Below are 20,463 nucleotides of genomic sequence, written 5' to 3'. Positions count from 1 at the left end.
CAGTGTGGCTGCAGGAGCTGCTGTGGGCTGCTTGCACGCCCGGTGACATTCACATGCCCGATTGCAGGAAAGCCCTCCAAAAAAGCCCCTCCACATTGGAATGTAAGACCATCAGAGGGCATTCTTATAAGGGTAGCCCTGAACCCAAATCGGTATTATTAAGTGTTAAAAACACAGTGCTCCCAACACACTTCTTACCAATAGTGAAGAACATTCATTCTACACATTGACCACCTACCATGTGCCCCATAGACTTAGACAGACAGGATCTCTGCCATCCCAGAGTTTACAGAAGAAGATTTAACAAATATCCATAAAAATATATAATCACATTTTTAGGATTACAGGTGGAGTATTCCTTATCCAGAATGCTTGGAACCAGAAGTGTTTCAAATACTGATTTTTTTTAAAAAAATATTTGCATGACAATTACCAGTTGAGCATCCCAAATCTGACTATCTCAAATCTGAAATGCTCCAACAAGCACTTCCTTTGTGGGTCATGCTGGTGCTCCAAAAGTTTTAGATTTTGAGGCTTTTCAGATTTTTTATCTTTAGATCTGGAATGTTCACCCTGTGCTATGAATGAAAAAGTAAAGAGTCCAATGAAATTAAAAATAGAAAACTGACTTGATGTCGTGGGAAGGTAGGTAAAAGAATGACGGAACAGTTTTTAAAGAACTGGCATGTCCCTTGAGATCTGGAAGATAAAGAATGGGGTGAAGATTATTCTGGGCCAAGGGGACAGCATATGGGAGGCTCCAAAATATGACAGAAGTGTGAAGTGATCAGTTCAAAGAAATGCGAGACAAATCTATCTGAATCCTGGTGCCATACAAGAGAGGTGTAGGGCAGCCTGGGAGGGTAGTGGTGGCCCACCGAGGACCTTTGTCCTAGAAGCAATGAGAAGCCGCTGGATGGTTGACGGCAGAGGAGTGACCAGGTCTGCTTTTGGAAAGGTTCACTCTGCCAGCAGAGGGGAAAGTGAACTAAGGAGGGGGCAAACTAAGGAGGGGGCAAACATGGAAGACTACTAAGAACATCATTGCATAACCTGGCCCAGACATAATGGTAACAGGGACTCATGGCGTGGCAGTAGTGATGGGCAACAGACACACGCCAGCTGCACTTGAGAAGCAGATTGCTTTGGCTGGTGGCTGAATTGAACCCGGGAATTTCACGAGAGACAGTGGCATCAGATCACTTTCAGTTCAGACTAAAGCCCTAGATAGTAATGTCCACCAGGTATTCCCTGAGATACAGAAACATTCTGCATGGGAGGGAAAAAAATCAAAATGTGAACATGTAAAATTCTAGACACCTGTGAGACATCCAAGTAGAGAGGCCAGGGGCGCAATTAGATGGAATGACCTGGAGTTCCAGGAAGAGATGAGGGCAGAATACATAAACATGGAAGCCATAAGTGCACAGCAGCCGAGCCCATGAATTGAGTGACAGATTAGGAAAAAAGGATGGAGTAGATGAAAAGGACTCATAACTGAGTCCTGAAAAACTCCAGTCTACAAAGGGGGACTTCCCAAAAAAAATCATTATCTTTTGTCAGGCAAGCCCCTTGCAGCACGGGCTTCCCCCACCAGGTCAGTTTTAGGAAACCATCAGCATCAGCATTGTTGTGAGAGGTTGCGTTCAGCTTCAGTGAAATATTTTTGGAGATTCTTTCAATGCGTTTGCCCATTTCACGATGGGTGATTTACAAGCTCATTTGCCCACACTGTGCTGAGTATTCAGCAGTTTTTGACCAAAAACAGCATGACCCCTGTGCCTTATCCTCCTTATTCACCCAATCTCACCCTGAGCGACTTTTTTGTTTGCGTGGATGAAAAAGTCCTCAAAGGGAAACATTTTGGCGATGTGGAAGAGGTGAAACAAAAACCAGCAGAAGCACTCAAATGCATCAAAACTGATGAGCTTAGAAACTGTTTTGAGCTGTAGAAATGTAGAAAATGCATCTCAGTAGGTGTATTGTATCAAATGGAGAGTACTTTGAAGTGACTGAAGTTTAAACATGTAAGAATAAATGCACAATTTTTTATAACTAAATTCCATTTTTCTTGGGTCCTGCCTGGTATAGCATTCAGGGAAGGAAGATAATTCAGCAAAGTAGACAAAAGGTAGTTGCCAGAAAGATTTTTAAAGTGTGTGTGTGTGTGTGTGTGTGTGTGTGTGTGTGTGTGAGTGAGTGAGAGAGAGAGAGAGAGAGAGTGAGTCAGTCTAAGAGAAGAGAGTGGTTTGTTTATTATGCAGGGAGTGTCCAAGTGTTAAATTCTACTTAGAATCAGGAACAGACAAGTGAAGATAGAAGAGTTCTACCGGTTGTAGTAATGTGGAATTCTTTGGTAAGTGACATGCTCAGTTTGAAAACTGACTTGATAGCATGGGGAGGTAGGTAAAAGAACAACTGAACATTTTCCAAAGAAGTGCTTCTTCAGAAGAGGTGGAAATGAAAGACAAATTGGAGAGTATTGAAAAATAAATGGGGATAAGAAAGCAAAAAGTTATGGTAGGTAATTTTCCAGAAGTTTAGAGAAATAGGACTGGAGAAAGATGTGATGTTAGAAAAGGGGGTTTTGAGAGATGTGTGTGTGTGTGTGTGTGTGTGTGTGTGTGTGTGTGTGTGTGTGTGTGTGTGAAGTTGGATATATTGGCACATGTTTGTTGAAGAATCTGTTAGTAGCCCAGTTAAGTAGCCCCTTTCTTGACTAGGTATGTTTACCTGATCAAAATATAACTCAGGCAAAAAGTCTCCCTCCAATGTGAACAGCTCAGCAGAGAGAAAAAACACCTACAGATCTCAGATTTTTCATGTAATATCTCAGAAAGCAGTTTTGAAACCCTAGGTTTCATTCATTAAAAGCTACTTCTCAGGCACTTACACAATATCCAGTCTTCAGTTATCTAAATTCAAATATTACCTTGATTTACTTGGGGCTAAACCAGTAACAGACAATTCCGCAAAGCTTTCAATACAGTTCTTTTTTCAGTTCTCTACAATATACATGAATATTCATGATCAGTGTTTTCTGATTTAAATGCATTAATAAGACCATTACAGCTAAGACAGCTGTTTTTAAGAAAGAACTGAAATCCTCCCCCCACCTCCACCTGCCCACTTAGATACTAACTTGAGATTCCTAGGAGTTTTGCCAAAGACCTTCTTCAGGGGTCACCTTATAGTAGCCATGACAAAAACTCCTAACCCCCGTTCTAATTCAGTCCCCATCCTGCACCATTGTGCCTCTACAATGTTTAGATTTTATTGCTAGACACTACCTATTTACTATAAGGAATATCATTACAAAAAGCAGACTACATATATATCCAGGTCATTCTATCCAAGAACTTTTGTCTTCCTATGTTTTGGGCTTTCAAACAGTGATCTAAAAATCACCTACCCTCCCCCTATGAGTCTTTGATTTGGAAAGGTGAACTCTTAATTACTTTTCATATTGTTGTTGATGCAAAACATTTACATTCAAACAGGTAAACTTTTAATGCAATAAGTTCAGTGTAATCTAGTGGATGTAAAACCTGACCTGGATTTAGGAATAGAGTTCTATTTCCAGCCTTACCCTTGACTATGCATGACCTTGGAGGAGTTACTATGCCTCAGATTTTTCATCTGTAAAAGACCCACTTCCCGCCTTGAAGGATTAACTTGACAATGTCTGTAAAATACTTCGAGGTCTGAGAGGAAGGACACTACAGCCTTATCACATGTCATTCTTATGAGAAGCATGTCAATGTATATGAATAGAAACTGTGAACAGTAGTTTAAGGAGTGAGCTTGGAATAATATTGGCTTAAAAGAAGTCAGATATATTTGTGTCTGTACTGACAATGTGAATGGCCCTAACAGACTATGTGAACTAACCCTACTTATTTCTGGTTGTGCTTCAATCTCACTTTGAATGTTAACTCTAAACCGCTAACCTGTTTCTTTCCCTTTATTCACTTTTTCCACCCACCATTGCATGACATCAGGGTCAGTTTTGTGCATGACACCCGCTACCAGTATTGGTAGGTTTCAACCTTTTTTTATTTGTCTTTTATATGATGTATGATACCTTCACTTGCTTGAAATTTATTTCAGAGATGATAGAAATGTTATCGGAAATAGTAGATCTGAAGGCTTATTTGGCTTTAGAGTTAACATAGAGGTTTTTAAAAATGTACTTGTATATTTAAGAAAATGACAGTTTTAATGTGACCTCTTGTGCTAGAACAATCACTACAAAAACATAAAACCACAAGTACGAGTCTGCTTTTTAATGATTTTGTTGTTTCTCTTTATATGGTGTAGCATAAGGAAAAAAGCTTACTTTATAGAGAGGCAGGCTAATTTCATCAATGTTTTAAAGTTTCATAGTGGTGTGCCTTTATCTCCTCTTTGCTGTGTGTTAGAGTTATCAGAGTTTCCCAGAAGTATTTATTTTTTAAAAATTATAAATGGATGTATTTTGAAACCTAATGTCGGAACTGCCTAACTTGATTATCTTTTTCAATTTTAAGTATTGATTTACTCGTGATGATTTTTTTTTTTGTACTTTAGCATTCCCTAGCTCTTAAATTTTCATAGTATATACTTATCCTCACACATTTTAGTGCCTTGGTACAAAAGTCTGTCTTTAGGACATATTGATTAGTTCTATTTAGAGTCAAGAAAAAGAAACATTGGCAAAATTTTCTGGTTATTTCAGAGTAACTGTGTTAGAAATTGCATCAAGGCCATAATTTTTGCTCCCTTTTTTACTGATTCAAATAAACCACAATCCACAGCAGTTCTATTTTATATAAGTCGTCCCAAATTGGGGAAAAAAATTCAATGTAACCATAATTAATTCCAAAGGACATTCTATCCCAAATCAGGCCTACACGTTAAGCCTCCAATGTTTTAGAACTTGTTACTTACTTCACTGGACACTACCTTTCACGTTTTTAGAAACAATCATTATTGCATACACTATATATCTGAATTGGGAATGGATCTATTGTTAGAAGTAATAAAATGTGTATAAATACATCAACCAAAGTAAGCTGCTTTGGCATTTCTGGGAATCACTGATTATGTTTTAAAACTTCCTTTAATTGTACTTGTAATAAGCTATTTTCCCTTTTTTATTTCTCTCCCATGCTTCCTTGCTTTGCATTGTGATTGCATGCCATCTGCTGGTTTAACCCATGATGGCTTGCTGCTCTGATATTCACCATGCCAAAATACCACTTCTATTACCATAATGCTACACCCTCCTGTTCATTGCTCCCATGGCTCCCCTCCTGAAAGTACCCATGATGCACAGCGCTACGTCCGCCACTGTCTCTGCAGCAACAACTCCTGCAACAAGTGTCCCCTTCGCAGCAACAGCCACAGCCAATCAGGTTTGCTCCTTTTAAAGCTTTCTTTCACAAATCCCAAACTCTAAATGAGTGCTGATATTTAAAAAAAAAATTCTCGGTGAGAATTTTTTTTTCATGTTTATCCATCAAATTTTTATTTTTTTAATTAGTTTATAGCAAGCATTTATGGACAGGTTGCACTTATTTAGAGTTAACATTTACTGCAAATAATGATGTAGCTATGTTTTGTGTTGCACTGTTTGTTTTCGTACCTAATATTGTGTAATTAACCTGACAGGCTTACGTTCCTTTTAGTACAGCATCACCTATCCAGTGGTTTGTGAATTGCCACATAAAAATCGTAGAAGCACACCCATGGGTGCTTCAAAACTGGCTCTATTTTAATTCAGTTTATTCAGACCCTATCACCTGTGTGGATGGAAAAAAAAAATTCTTTTAGAAAGGCTTTCCCTTGACCTAAGTGTCAAATGTGAGGTCTGAATAATTCTTGTTCACATGTGACCTTGGTCTCAGGTTCTGCCAAGTTCACTTGGTTCCCATTTGATTGACGATCTGTTCAGATGCTAGCCTAAGAGCCAACCCATCCTGGAAGAAGAGTCATGTGCTACTGGGCTCACAAAGGCTGGATACAACTGGTCAGGAGCGTTTAACTCTTCGTTTAATGCATGTGCCAATAAGACATGGATGTAATATTTCCCAGTGACAGCCGATGGGCTGTTGCCTACTCAGTGGTCACACGCAGACTGTATCTCTGCCCTAGCCTACCAACTTGCAAACATGTGCTCCTGGCCACCAGGAGACAAGCAGGGGGTAAGTGAGATAAACTCTCACCTCACCCTGAAAATACTTTATTGTGCTTGCCCTGCCTTCATAGGAGAACAATTTTGGTTTTGTTCTTTTTCGTTGCTTTTCATGGGTTTTTACAAATAAGATCAACTGTACTAATAAAAGATGACAAGAAGCTGGGCATGATGGCTCATGCCTTTAATCCCAGCACTTTGGGAGGTCGAAGCAAGAGGATTGCTTGATCCCAGGAGTCCAAGACCAGCCTGGGAAACAACATAGCGAGACCTCGACTCTACAAAAAAAACAAAAAACTAGCCAGGTGTGGTGGCACACGCCTATAGTGCCCGCTACTTGGGAGACTGAGGGGAAAGATTGCCTGAGCCCAGAAAGTCGAGGCTGCAGTAAACTGTGATCGTGCCACTGCACTCCAGCCTGGGTGACAGAGTGAGACCCCGACTCAAAAGAAAAAAAAAATGACAAGGTATATAGGAGAAGGCTAGAGGGAAGGGCTGAGCTAGTAGGAGAGATTGGAGGAAATCAGTCGTGACGGGGCATAAGGGCAATTCCAACTGCCTTCTTTCCACATTCCAGTGAATCCACACAATTGCAGCACTGTGAGTTGCATCACTACAAAGAGGTGTGAGTGTCCAGGAATGCAGGAATAAATGTTCAACCCTGTGACAGCTCCCACTGTGTCCTCTGTATTGTGATAAAGCAGGAAGGAAGGGAGAGCGGGGGGGGGGCAGGTAGGGGGAGGCCAAGCCAGCAACGCAGAGGTAGATGTCAACGATGTCAACCATGACTATTCACTCTTTACATCCACCTCTAAAACGCTAACCCATCCTCTGAGGACAGCCAACTCAGCTTCCAAACAAGTAGAACAAAGTACAGCAAAGTATACAATCTTTAGCTGGGAAGATGCTGTCTTTTTTTGGTTTTTTTTTTTAATGTTGAGATGGGAGAAAGAAATCCTGTTTATATCCATCCATTATTAGGTTCAAGGCTCTAATTTCCTCATTCTTAATAGGGAAGCTGGATAGCTTTTTCTTATAAATCTAAGTCCTGACTCTGTGAACTATGTTTACGTGATTCTGGACCCAATTTTCTTTACCAAATCCCTTTATAAGAAAAAAAGCTCGAAGTATAATATAGTAGTATTTGTTCCAGTGAAATTTTACCTATACTCTATATATGGTAAGTTGAGCATTTCAGACTCTTAGAGATCTTTTTTAAGAAAGGAAAGGAGGTGAGACCTCGTCCCTATAATAAATCACCAAAAAACTAGCCAGAGCATAGTGGTGTGCATCTGTAGTTCCAGCTACTTGGAAGGTTGAGGTGGAAGGATCGCCTAAGCCCAGCAGTCCCAGGCTGCGGTAGCCATGAGCATGCCACTGCACTCCAGCCTGGGTGACAAGAGTGAGACTCCAACTCAAAAAAAAGGAAAGAATTCAAGTCTGGTTAGGACAGGTTGGATAGGAAACCATCTGGGAATACTGGGTGTTGGAGGCATTGTATACGGCCAGACCACCCTGAACACTCCTGATCCTATATGACCTAAGAAGAAGGAAAGGAAGCCAACATTTTAAAAAATACTTTGGAGTTTTAGGATAAATTATTGTATAGTATGATAACTATTTGGCCATGTGTCATATATATTTTTCTAGACCAGTGGTTCTTTGGCTCCATTTGGTAGAAAAAAACTTTGAGAGATTGCATATGTATGTGTAGGTTTGTGTTTGTGTATAAGGAAGCAGGAGTAAAAGCATGGGATAGGCAGAAGCTAAAATATTTCACATTAAAGCAGGGTGTAACTAGTAAAGGAAATAGCAAATTGAACTGAACTTTCAGCTTTTTTTAATTGCGAGCCTAAGTGAAGTTTGATTTCAGTTTAATCCAAAGAAACATAATTAAAGGAGTACCTGACAGTCGCTTCAAGAATCCTAGATTCTGTGTTTTGCAGTTTATTGGGTACAATAGTTGCTTCTGGATTGTACTTAAATGATGAGGAAGAGAAATCCTTTAACAACTCTCGAGAAAGGTCTGCTTGCACGTAGTAACCATGAAAAAATAAATAATAGCAAGCACAAGTGTTTGAATATGACACTCTTTATGTGTTTTCAACAAATTTCAAAGAGCAAAGCATCTACAAAAGAACCTGGAAATTCTTTTAGTATCCAGTAATAGTAAGCTCAGAGCTTGTTAATGACTGGAAAATAGCAAGTTATCATCTTGTTAAGATTTCACTCTTTAAACTCAAATCGAACAATACCCATGTGAATTATGTAAGTCAATTTAAACATAATGAATCTCAGTTTCCTCATTGGTGAAAGGATGAATAGAGGCGAGATGGACTCTGAAGTCCCCCACAGCTCTGAGATTCAATGAATCCATGGTTCCATGACTATTATTCTAGGCCCAAAGCATGAGATAATAAAGATAAACTCAAAGGGGATGAGAAGAGTAGCAGCGATTTCAGAAATCAGTGAACAGCAAATATTCTGCCATCTTTGCCATCATTGAGTGATCTGTCTTTAACACAAAATGTGGTGGGATTTTGACAGTTTTTCAGTTAATTTGATCAATTCAGGCTGTCAGCTCAAATATTTCAAATCTCATAGGCATTTGTAATTAGATACAAGTCATTCACTGAAGAAAAAGGATAGACTAAAACATCCCATGACAGTTTCTCTGGTCCAGTGTTCTTCACATGTTACCCCAGGGTGAGCCAAGCCGAACAAGCAACAAATTTGTACATTCTGTCCTCAGGCTGAGTCAAGGTGCCACCAATGAAAGTTTTTGCTGAACTTAGACTGGTAGTTTGAGATTACATAATGTCAGAATCCAAATACATTTGGGAAATATAAACTTTTTTCTGTTGTTTAGCTCTGGGAATAGATAAGGAAACAAAAAGACAAACAAATTTCAAGAGCTATTTCTTGTTTCAGTTAAGGTCTTCAGACCTTAATAGACAAATTATGCCTAATAATATTGTATTATTATTGTTATTATAAACCACTTATGTACCAGGTATGATTGCAAATGGTCTCTCTCATATTATATTATATATTACACCATATATTCTATTCTATTATACAGACAATGCCAAAAAAGGTATACACAGTTAAGTATCACTTTCACTCAAAAGATGTTGTTAATCAAGTGAATGCTAACATCACCATGTGACAGGCGGGACAGTCAAAGAAAATGGTGGAAGCACGGTTGAGTGAACATCATACTACACATTGCTACCATAATTTAATTTAACTTCAAAAGTAATACATATATAACATCTCTTAAAATTCATATACCTTTTTTTGGCACCCCATATGTTATATGAGCAAAGATACTTATGTATAGATATAGATACTCAGTTAATCCTCACAGTAGTTTTATGAGGTAGATGCAATGGTCACCATTTCCATTTTTGCAGATGGTAAAACTGAACTAAAGTCACACAGCTAATAAATGGTCTTGCTAGAGTTTGAACCTAGGCACGCTGGCTCCAAAGGACTTGCTCTTAACCATGATGGTACACTGCCTCTCTCCATAATTATAAATACACAAAAATCACTTCTTCCTCAAGTAAACCTACCTTTTGAGTGAGACTCAATAACAACAAGCTCTATTTTCACAGGAGAAAATGAAGTAACGTTGCTGATGCAGCTCAAACTAAGGTGAATTCTAAACTGGGGAGATGAATTGAATTTTAGCATCACTTCAAGCTAGTTATGGAAACTAGCCAGGTCAGCTTTAAAAGCTATAGTGCTGGCCTTATTGACTCTGGGTGATATTATAACCAGTGAAAATGATCAATGATGTCTACAGAAGTAAGATAACCTAAGGAAATATTAGTCATTAATCTTAGTGAAGCAGGTTCATGGGTTTCTATTGTCATAGACTTAACTCCTAACCTCTGCCAATCACCTTATGAATAGCTTGTTAACAAAGAAAGTCAGAGGGGAAAAAATGATGGTAACGTAAATTAGTCAATTTCAACCCACTAACAAAAGACCAGAAAACATAAATCTGCAGATGCCTCTATTAAGACAAATTTTGAGTGTACATTAAAAGAGGTAGAAGTAAACAGTTTAATAATGTATTGCCTAGTTTTTCATATTATGAGAAATTTTGTGTAATAAAATGACAGTGCAGATTAAAATCGCTGTACCTTGCATTATTACAGTATTCTATGCTGTAATTGATTTAGTATTTTTTTTTTAATTTCAAACTTGCATTCTAATTCAAAGGGGAAGAAAATAATTTTTAGGTAAATATATTTTAAGTCTTAGTTTCTTCATTTATATACAGAGATTATTCAGTCTACTTAATAACATCCTCAAAGGCACAATTAAAGCACAGTTTATACTCTGAATCTTTCCCTGGACATCTCCTTGCTCTTTTCCTAACAAGAAATACTTTCCCTATCCTCTGAATTCTACAAGGACTTTGTCTACACATACCTTAAAATATCATCACTAAATAGAAAGGCAAGTGCGAGTGCAAGTGTACAAATAAAAATGGTAAAGCATAATTTTCAGATCGTCAGAGAACATCATTTGGTGGACACAGCGCAGTGTAGGTTTGATTCCAATTGTGCAAGACATTCTTGCCAAGTTAAAAGTCTCCAGCCCTCGTTTGGCCACGGAAGCATTTGTATGCAGGACAGTGATGGAAACAGAACTCTAAGAAGAGTGAGCAGATGGATTCGAGGTGGGAGAGTCTGCAGAGGCCATTAAGAGGTTTTAACAGGAGCCTAAACTGGGACAGTGGCAGCTGGCAAGTGGCCTACTTTGTCTTGCCTTTACCCATTACGTAGGGAGTGTTACTTGAACCAAAGAGAATGGAAATGATTTCATACTATGGCAAAACCTGTCCAGATAAATGTCACCTGGCAGAAAGGAATGAGCTGATGTGAAAGGTTAACCTCTGTAAGACCTGAACTCAGACCCCTCCAGGACAGCAGTTATCCTACCAGTCAGATACCCATAGCATACTCACCTCTAGCATGTGACTTCCCACCTAAATGAGACTTCAGAGCTACAAAAGCTCAAAGAATCACCCCCACCCCACCACCTCTGCTTGAAAGAAACAGTCCCTTCGGATGTGGAGTGACTACATGTTGTCTGTGTCTTCACATCAGAGCTCTGTGCACAGTGGAAAGAGTATTCATCTAATTCATTCTGGCTCATGAGTCCATGCTAGGAAAAATTTCCTGCAGATTGGTATTAGGAATCTTTTTATGGAGAACCCACAAGAAATGCCCTAAAAGCTAGTGAAATCAGACTGTATTCAGGAAATATGTAAACCAACACTTAATCACATCTTCAAGAAGTGATGACTCATATTTACAATTATGACCTCAAGGCCGTTTCACATCTTCTGAACCCTTCTCCAAAGATTAAGTCCCTTCACCAGAGTTGGCCTTAGGAAGGGTTTATTGAAAATTAGTTGATAATATTTCAACATAAATCACCCTGTATTCATATTTGATAAGTCAGATGATCCCATTTTCCAGACATGGCTAATACAGGTTTACTACATATGATAATGAATTTCAACACTATCTCATCAGAAAAATAAGATAATTACATGTCACCAAAGTCATATATTAAGCTTTATCTGACCTGCTATGTAGTACTTAAGAGAAAAGAGAAAAGCTTTAAAGCATCACTCTTTACTTACTTCTTACCTATAAATGTGACCGCAGTTTCAAAGCTGTTTGTATATAGGTTCTTGGATCTACCAGGGGAACCCCCAAAAAGCCAGAATTTATTTATTAAAAAATTGTGTATTTATTCTTACATGTTTAAACTTCAGTCACCTTTAAAGGACTCTTCGTCCAATGAAATACATCTATGGAGATGCTTTTTCCACTGCTCAAAACAGTTTTGAACTCGTCAGTTTTGATGCCTTTGAGTGCTTCTGCTGTTTTTTGTTTCACCTCTTCCACATCAGCAGAATGTTTCCCTTTGAGACTTTTTTCATCTGGGAAAACAACAACAAAAAAGTCGCTCAGGGCAAGATCGGGTGAATAGGGAAGGGAGGGAGGTCCTGCCATTTCTAGTCAAAAACTGCTGAACACTCAGCGTGGCGTGGGCAGGTGCACTTGTAAATCCACCCGTCATGAAATGGCCAAAAGTGTTGCAAGAATCTACACACACACATAAAAAAAATTCACCGAAGCTGAACACAACCTCTTACAACAATTCTAGCTGGTGTGCTGGTACTGATGGATTCCTAGAATACTTACTTAGGGAGGCCTAGGCTACAAGGGGCCCGCCTTCCAAAAATTAATTCTGGTTTTTTGGGGTCCCTCCTTATGTAAGTTGACCTATCCTAACCCAGAAATCTAGAAAGATAAGATCATGTTTTACTTCATCTCTCATCTCAGAGTTTTATAAAACATCTATTATTCAATGCCATCTGTCAGGACTATATTCAGACAAATGTAGGAGGCATGAACCATTCCCCGCTATTCACCACTTGACCCATTTTGGAGCCTGGGTTTGTTTCACGAGAAAAAAATCTTGGTTCCACAAGGCCCCGGCATGGGAGGAGGAGGCTGCTGTCCGATCTCTCTCCTGAAATACACAGTCAAGTGGCCGGCCTCTACATGTGGATGATCAAACTGTGAAGCACTCCTTTCTCACAGTTTGCCTGTTCCTGGGAACAGATTACAGAAAGCAGCTGGGCCCCAAGTATGTTGTTCTCCAAAAAACCAGAGACAGCAACTGTCAGAATCCAGCCCTTGTAAAAAGTACGGGAGCTGAGACATCTCTCTCAGCATTTGACTGTTGAAGTTGTTTAGCCACCTTTAACGTTTTGCTTACATTTTAACTCTTGAGGGGGCATTCACCTTCGGTTGTGGATCCGATGCTTCAAGTGAAGCAGAATTGCCTCATTAAGGATTTTGCGGAGAAGGCAGAAGTGTGTGTGCCCGTGTGTGTGTGCGTGCGCACGTGTATGTGTGTAGAAAGAGAAACAGAAAGGGAGAGACATACAGAGAGAAAACGAGCGATCGAGACTGAAGCCTACTGTTATCTCTGAGTTAAAAAAAAAGAACTATGAGAATGGTAGCATTTGCAATCAGTTAACACTATTATTAAAGTGCTTGGTAAATTGAGTCTAAATTCTACTGTGCAGCATGGCTAGGGTGTTGAAATTCAGACTTACTAGCGTGGCCACAAAAAAAAATTAAGTGGGAGAGGAAGTGGGCGGTACTGTCTGTCTTAGGTGGACTTGGGTCTATGAGAGCAATATAGTGGCAGATTAATTTTTCTCCTCAAGAAATTAGAACATAAGAAGACAATAGACCTTTTTATTTTCCTGCCTTAGAAGCAGCTGCTCTGCTGGACTACCATGAGGTTTAATTAATAAATGTGTTTGCAGATCCTCTCAGGAAAGACTGAGTTATGTAAGTGTTGTAATCTAGTACATTTTCTTTTTTCATGAATAATTTACACCTCGGGGTGAGAAACTTGGGTAAAATTCTTTTGTATATAGCACCTAAAGACATAATATCAGTTCCAATTTTGTGCAGCTGAAAAGAAAATGTCAAGAGTCCCTCTGTGGAGCTCTCCTGCCTGGTGGGTTACCCTTCTTATTACACCTCGAATCCCATTCTCCTTTGCATTTTGATGGAATTTGGGGGGAGGGGTCATTTTCAGGTTGAAAAGTCATGTTCCCAGTTGCATTTTGGCTTTTGTTGACGGTCGTAAACTCATGCCCCGTTTCCTCTATTTTAGATTTTCTCATTTGAGTAGAATGAATATGTAGTTCATCTTATATGGGTGTTTATTTCCAGCTTTAGATGTGTAGGGGGAGAGAGACTAGCTGTAGTGCAGGAATTCAGATCCACATTCAAGGTTGAACAGTGAATAGGGTTTCCTTGGTAAGAGTTGCTATGAACAGAGAGACATGTTTATTCATGGGCACTTATCTACCCAAGTTCTGCCACTGCTGCCCACCTGCTCGAACATCTACTTATGTGTTTGTGGAAGTTGCCAGTCTTTCTGTGCGGGTGGATGGGGAGGACAGACAAACCTGACTGTGGCTCTGCCTACCAAATAGATGCTAACACACATCAAAAAGCTGGCATTAACTGTGACCTCTCAGCCCCTTGGGAGTGATACTGTTGGAGGTAATGCCTTCCAAGGTCAAACCTTTCTGAGTCTGCTGATCCTTCGAGAAGCCATCAGTTTGAAGAGATACTAAAGAGACTCAGAAATTCACTGCCTAGTCAAAGAGATGTGAAGCAATCAGAGAATATCATAAAAAAAAAAGTCCAGTAGGCAACGTGGCTGTGCTGGAAGTAAGCTCCATGGCAGGGGTTTATCCCCAAAGTGACTGGGGAACGTAGGTCTCAGGGATGTATAGGAATGAGACAGAAAGGACAGGTGAGGTTATTCCTGACTCCATGACCAGTTTGAAATTTGAGGGGTGGAAAAGAGATGGGATAAGAAGAAAAAGGAGCTCACACTTATAGATGCCTTCTGTCCTGCTTTACATATGTCATTCCATTAAACCCTGTGGGAGGGGCTTTCCCCTCCTTTACATGTGAAGACATCAAAGCTCAAAGTCAGATTTGATCACAGCTCCATTGAAAGTATAGCCTGCCCCGTTTCTCCTATTTTAGATTTTTTCATTGACCTTGAAGTCAATGCTTTTCCCCTTATTTTACCTTCCTTCCCAACAGCATGTGTGTCTTTGAAAGGAATTCCAAAATCGGTCTCAGACTTTACCTCATAATGGAGACAGATAGAGCAGCTATGATTGCATCAGATCTAAAGAAAGGGGAACACTGTGATTCACGTGAACTGGACCACCTGCTTTCAGCCACACTGCCAATGAGTGGGAGATGCCAGGGGGTGAGAAGGGGAGGAAGCAGGAGGGCAGCCCTGGAGAACGCAGTTGAGGAGGTAAGGAGGGGGTAAGGTTACACAGGACCTGGAATGACAGGATGGGAACAGGACAGGAAACGTTCAGTGAGAATCTCAGAAGCATGCATCTACTGCAAGCGAATGGGTAGAGGTGAGCTGGGATCGCTAGCCTGAGACCAAGCTAAGTGGTGAGGAAAGCTACTTCGTGTAATGAAATCGGGATAAAGGGGAAAGAGAATATCCAAGAGAAAGAAGATGCATAACTCAGAGCCAGGGAGCTTCAGAGAGGTGTCGTAATCCTTTGTTCTTCCAGAGGCTGTTCTCAGCTTCTACAGTGCCTGTGGATTTCAGCACCCTTCTCCTCACCCTCACATAACCCTCCTGTGAGACATCTCTCCCATTGACTTTTGTAAAGAGAATGGTTCTCATCTATGCATCTTCACTTTGATTCATACTATAAAGCAGGGGTCCCCAACTCCCCAGGCCACAGACCAATCCATGGCCTGTTAGGAAATGGACAACACAGCAGGAGGTGAGTCCTGCCTTCTGTCAGAGCAGCACGGGCATTAGATTCTCCTAGGAGCATGAACCCTACTGTGAACTGCGCATGCATGTGAGGAATCTAGGTTGCCCCTCCTCATGAGAATCTAGGGCCTGAGGATCCCCCCGCCCACATCCCTCCACCCTGTCCGTGGAAAAACTGCTTTTCACGAAACCGATCCCTGGCGCCACAAAGGATGGGGACCACTGCTATAAAGGACACATTTGTTGACCACTATTTTTTTTTTTTTTTTGAGTTGGAGTCTCACTCTGTCACTCAGACTGGAGTGCAGTGGCCGCTCCCGGCCACCTTAGCCTCGACCCGCTGGGCTCCGGCGATCCTTCCACCTCAGCCTTCCAAGTAGCCGGAATTCCAGGCATGCGCTACCACGCCCGGCTGATTTTTTGATTTATTGTAGAGATGAGGTCTCGCTGCCCAGGCGGGTCTCGAACCCGCAGGCTCAGGCAATCCACTCACCTCAGCCTCCCAAAGGCGCGGGATTACAGGCTGAGCCACCGAGCCCGGCTTGACCGTTATTTTTAGTTTATGACAACTATAACTATTCCAGCATGAAGAGTCAGTCGTGTTTCAGCATCAAGTATAATATGCTGGAGTTTGGGGTCTGTTTGTTTTACTTTCAATGATCAAATTATTCTTATCATCCCTTCCCTTGCTCTGGAGTATCCAAAGATCTCAGAGCTTATGTCCATCAGCTTCCTGTGATCAAATACAGACACTCTTCACTATTTACCACAATGCGTGTCTGGAAGCAGCATCAAGTCGATCATTGTAAAATGTCAGTGTCTTTTTTCCTCATCACAAGTGCTCCAGGCATCAGTAAAATCATAGATAGGAAAGGCAGTAAGTCAGGAGAGCAGATTTACCACAATCACGCCATCCCTATACAGTAGCATAAAGGAGAAAAAATTATGATGTAAAGAGCCCAGATCAACAAGGTGACTTACCCAAGTCACAGAAATAGCAAGAAAATCAGGCCTGGAGTCTGATTATCGGTGTCCTGTCTAGAGCAATGTTTTTCCCTTTCGCCACACTGCCTTGCAAAGAATGATCATGGTAGGGAACCCAAAAGTCTACAGAGTACACAGACAGGACGAACAAGTATCTGTATGAAGCACTGCGTGCCAGACCTGGGGCTAAGCCTTTTATATGCATCATCTCATTGAAACCCAAAATGTCCTGTTAGAGATGCTTATCATCCCCGCTACAGAGATGAGAAAACTCCAAAGAAGCTGAGGAACTTGCTCAAGATCATCCTATTAAGTGGCAAACTCAGATTTAGAACTTTCCCGGAACTCCTAAGTTTCCACTTCACAACTAAAAGGATGAAGAGTGGCCAAGTGACTGACTTACTCAAGGCTACGCAAGGGATCAGAAACTTAGTCTCCTAACAGCATACTTAGTTTCTTTCCCGGCCATCAAGCCACAATTCAGCATGAATATGCAGGCCATACATTGTTTGAACAATCAATAACTTTGCTTCCTCCTTAGAATTTAGAGAGGTTTTTGAGGAATCAAAAAGATACTCAGAAGTTAAATTTGATTCCTTCCTTGTCGCCAAGTATTTTTCCTAATGATAAATTCATAACTTTCCCATTAATCTTTCTTTCAATATTTGTCATTGTTATACTGAAATGTGCAAAAGGGCCAGAGAACCACTTTAGTTAAGAGGATTCAAGAAAGAAGGAATTGCTTGGATTAGTTCCTATCGTTCACATTGTTTTCTTTTCTTTTCTCTGAACCTTATAACATTAAGAATGGCCTCAAACAAGGAAAGAGGTGAAATTAGGGAAATCTAAGAAGTGTGTAAAGAATGAGAAGAAAAGTTCCATTGTATTCCTTTGCCTTGGACAAATGTATTTAAGAGTTGGTCGGGTTTTGATTTGTTTTTTTGTTTAGTTGATTTGTTTGCTGGTTTAACGTGAGCTAACAAGTCTCCTTCTTTCTGTTGCTTATGAGAAACCCAAGTAAAAAGAGATGAAGGGGGCAATCCCCTCAGGTCCCCTCCCACTGTGGGAGCTTTTCTGTCTTCTCAATAAATCCTGCTTTCTAAAAAAAAAAAAAAAAATGAAGGACTGGAAATTGAAAGACAGATGTTTATTAACCAAGACTGTATACACAGACGTTCCATGAATAGTCATTTACTCTAAGCACAGTGATCTAATAATTTTAATAAGAACTATACCTGATCAAAATATTCACATTTTGGGACTTAGGGTAGAAAATGAAAATAGTTAAACATTACCACAGTAATATTTCAATAATAACAACCATAGCATTTATTATTATGCTTACTAATACCAGACACTTGCTAAATACATTATCTAATCCTCATACCAACCCTGTAAATTAGAAATCATTTTAAATTTCCATTATAGAGATGAATAATACTAAGGAAAAAAAGATGTTGAATAACTTACTTAGGTTAACATGGCTATCGAGCCTAGAGGCTGGGTTTGAATTAGGTCTAACTTCAAAGAATGGGAGATTGTACGTCTCAGGGGATGTCAACTTTCCATTGTAGTAGACACTGATCATCGTGTGCTGATGGCTAGCAATGCTTTTGTAATAAAAGATTTTAGTTTAAAAGAGGATTAATATGAATTGACAGTCAAGACTTTAATGAAATATCAGAGAAATTCCCTCTATATTTAGTCATCAGTGACAGTTCAGAATATACACATACAGAAAGAGAAGTAAGTACATTTGATATTTTTAAGAATCTTAATCTCATCAATACCAAGTTTATTTCCAACATATGGAGTGACATACAGATCACAGAATATTTAAGTGCATGATATTATTATTTTTTAAACCGTTTAATTAGAAGCTGAAAATAAATTTTATTAGGATTATAAATCCTAAAATAATAGCCTCCAGGAAGGAAACCAACATGTATCAAAAAACCGCTATTACATATCAGATACCATATATACATTATTTCATTTACTACTCAACATAACTCTGTGAAGTGTCTCATCCATTTTATAAGTAAGAGCAAATCTTGGGGAATAATTTGCTTAAGATTCAAACCGCAAGCAGATAGGAAGTGACCGGAGAGAAGTAGACCTCAGGGTCACAGGCCCGCAAATTCTTTTTTCTTGTGAAACCACCTTATTTGAATGAGATTGGAACTTGTGGACAGTATAGGATTGTACTTGAAAATGGCTAAAATGGTAAATTTTATGCTATGTCTATTTTACCACAATTTTTAAAAATTAGATTTAAAAAATAATCAAAGATTGGCAAGAAAGATGTCTAATTGTACCGAGGTTTTTGTTTTATTAAATCTTACAGTATAAAATTATTCCTTTCACACTAAAAAAATTTTTATTGTTGCCGTGTTTCTCTTCAAGAGTTCTAGTTTTCGTAAGTTAGGTAAATGGGTGCAAATGTGGATGCTTCCTCAGTGAACCACGTCTGTGGCAATGTGTCTTCATATCTTTTCTCAACAAATATATATTAAGAACCCACCATGAGCCTTGAACAATTCAGAATTCTGGAAGTACAACAATGGGGAAAATAAAGTCCTTTTTCTCATGGGTCTTACATAGCAAGAGGACAGGCAATAAACAAACATACAAATAATTTCAGTCAAAGTGCTTATCCTATAATCAGGATCATCTCGAAAAGTAAGTGGCGATGCTGAAAGAATGTGGGATGGTTAGTAATAAAGAAATAAAAGAGAGCATGGGAGCTCTCTTTCTTTGTACATTTTCCTCCTCTGGTTTCCATTTTTCCATCTATTATACCAAGAGATTTTGGCACTTCCTGGGGAGTTACTGGGAAGGACAGATGGAAACCTGGCTTAACTACTCACCACACTACAGAGGTGCCAGTCTGATGCCAGCAGAGTGAGAAACCAAGGCTCAGGAAGGTCACAAATCTGGCTGGTGGCAGACAAACCTCCTAGAATGCCACTCCAGGACTCTTTTTGATTTTTTTCTTTTGTACCCTGCAATTACACACAATTGAGTGGTTTTACTAACCTCTTTTTCTCTTTCTCTTTCTGATACACACACACACACACACACACACACACACACACACACACACACACACACACACAGGCAAAGAACTAAAAAAGAGAAAAGGCTGGTTTTGCTGGGAAATTTGTTAGATGGCAGCATCATCCCACCACTTTGAGGAATATGCAGGTATATGATTCCAATGCACAAAGACTTACTTCTATGTGGGGTACAGTACATTAATCTGACTGTTCCTTTTGCTGAATTTCAGCGTTTCTGTTGCTTTTCTGCCTTTGAAGTCTTAAAAGCCAGTTCTTAGCAGGCTGAATTATACATTCTGCTCCACTGTTAAAATGGATACTGTGGCCAAAATGTGCCCAGGATTCTAAGTCTAACATAATAGTAGTGGATACAAAAGCAGGGCATTGAGCAGGAATAGAGACATTATGTTAAATCCAACAAGATCTTGTTTCTGTGTTTCTTGACCTGAATCTTCAGTTTACTACTGGGAGCAAAACTTCTTTTTGAAAAAACCCATATTATATCATGAATGTTTTTGAAATTTCTTTTCACTTGCTGTATAAACTGAATTTTTTTTTTTTTTGGAGTTGGAGTCTCACTCTGTCTCCCAGACTGGAGTGCAGGGGCCGCTTCCGGCCACCGCAGCCTCGACCTGCTGGGCTCCGACGATCCTTCCGCCTCAGCTTTACAAGTAACCAGAATTACAAGCACACGCTACCACGCCCGGCTGATTTTTTGATTTATTGTAGAGATGAGGTCTCATTGCCCGGGCGGGTCTCGAACCCGTGGGCTCAGGCACACACCTCAGCCTCCCAAAGCCTCGGGATTACAGTTTGAGCCACCGAGCCCGGCTGAATTTTTTTTTTTTTTTTTGA

The 20,463-nt window shown here is 39.8% G+C and overlaps 1 protein-coding gene across 1 annotated transcript in view; it reads left to right on the top strand.

Moving 5' to 3' along the window:
- The window catches only part of MBNL2 (muscleblind like splicing regulator 2), a 62,080-nt gene that overhangs the window by 28,727 nt on the left and 12,890 nt on the right, over positions 1-20,463 (top strand). Inside the window, exons 6-7 of the mRNA XM_021706665.1 lie at positions 4,002-4,037; positions 5,302-5,396. Of these exons, the coding sequence (XP_021562340.1) occupies positions 4,002-4,037; positions 5,302-5,396 (131 nt within the window). The remainder of the gene's footprint in view (positions 1-4,001; positions 4,038-5,301; positions 5,397-20,463) is intronic.

This window comes from Carlito syrichta, unplaced genomic scaffold, assembly GCF_000164805.1.
Source record: "Carlito syrichta isolate Samal-C Ts95f unplaced genomic scaffold, Tarsius_syrichta-2.0.1 Scaffold315847, whole genome shotgun sequence".
Lineage (NCBI taxonomy): Eukaryota > Metazoa > Chordata > Mammalia > Primates > Tarsiidae > Carlito > Carlito syrichta.
This window is presented reverse-complemented; position numbering and strand designations above follow the sequence as displayed.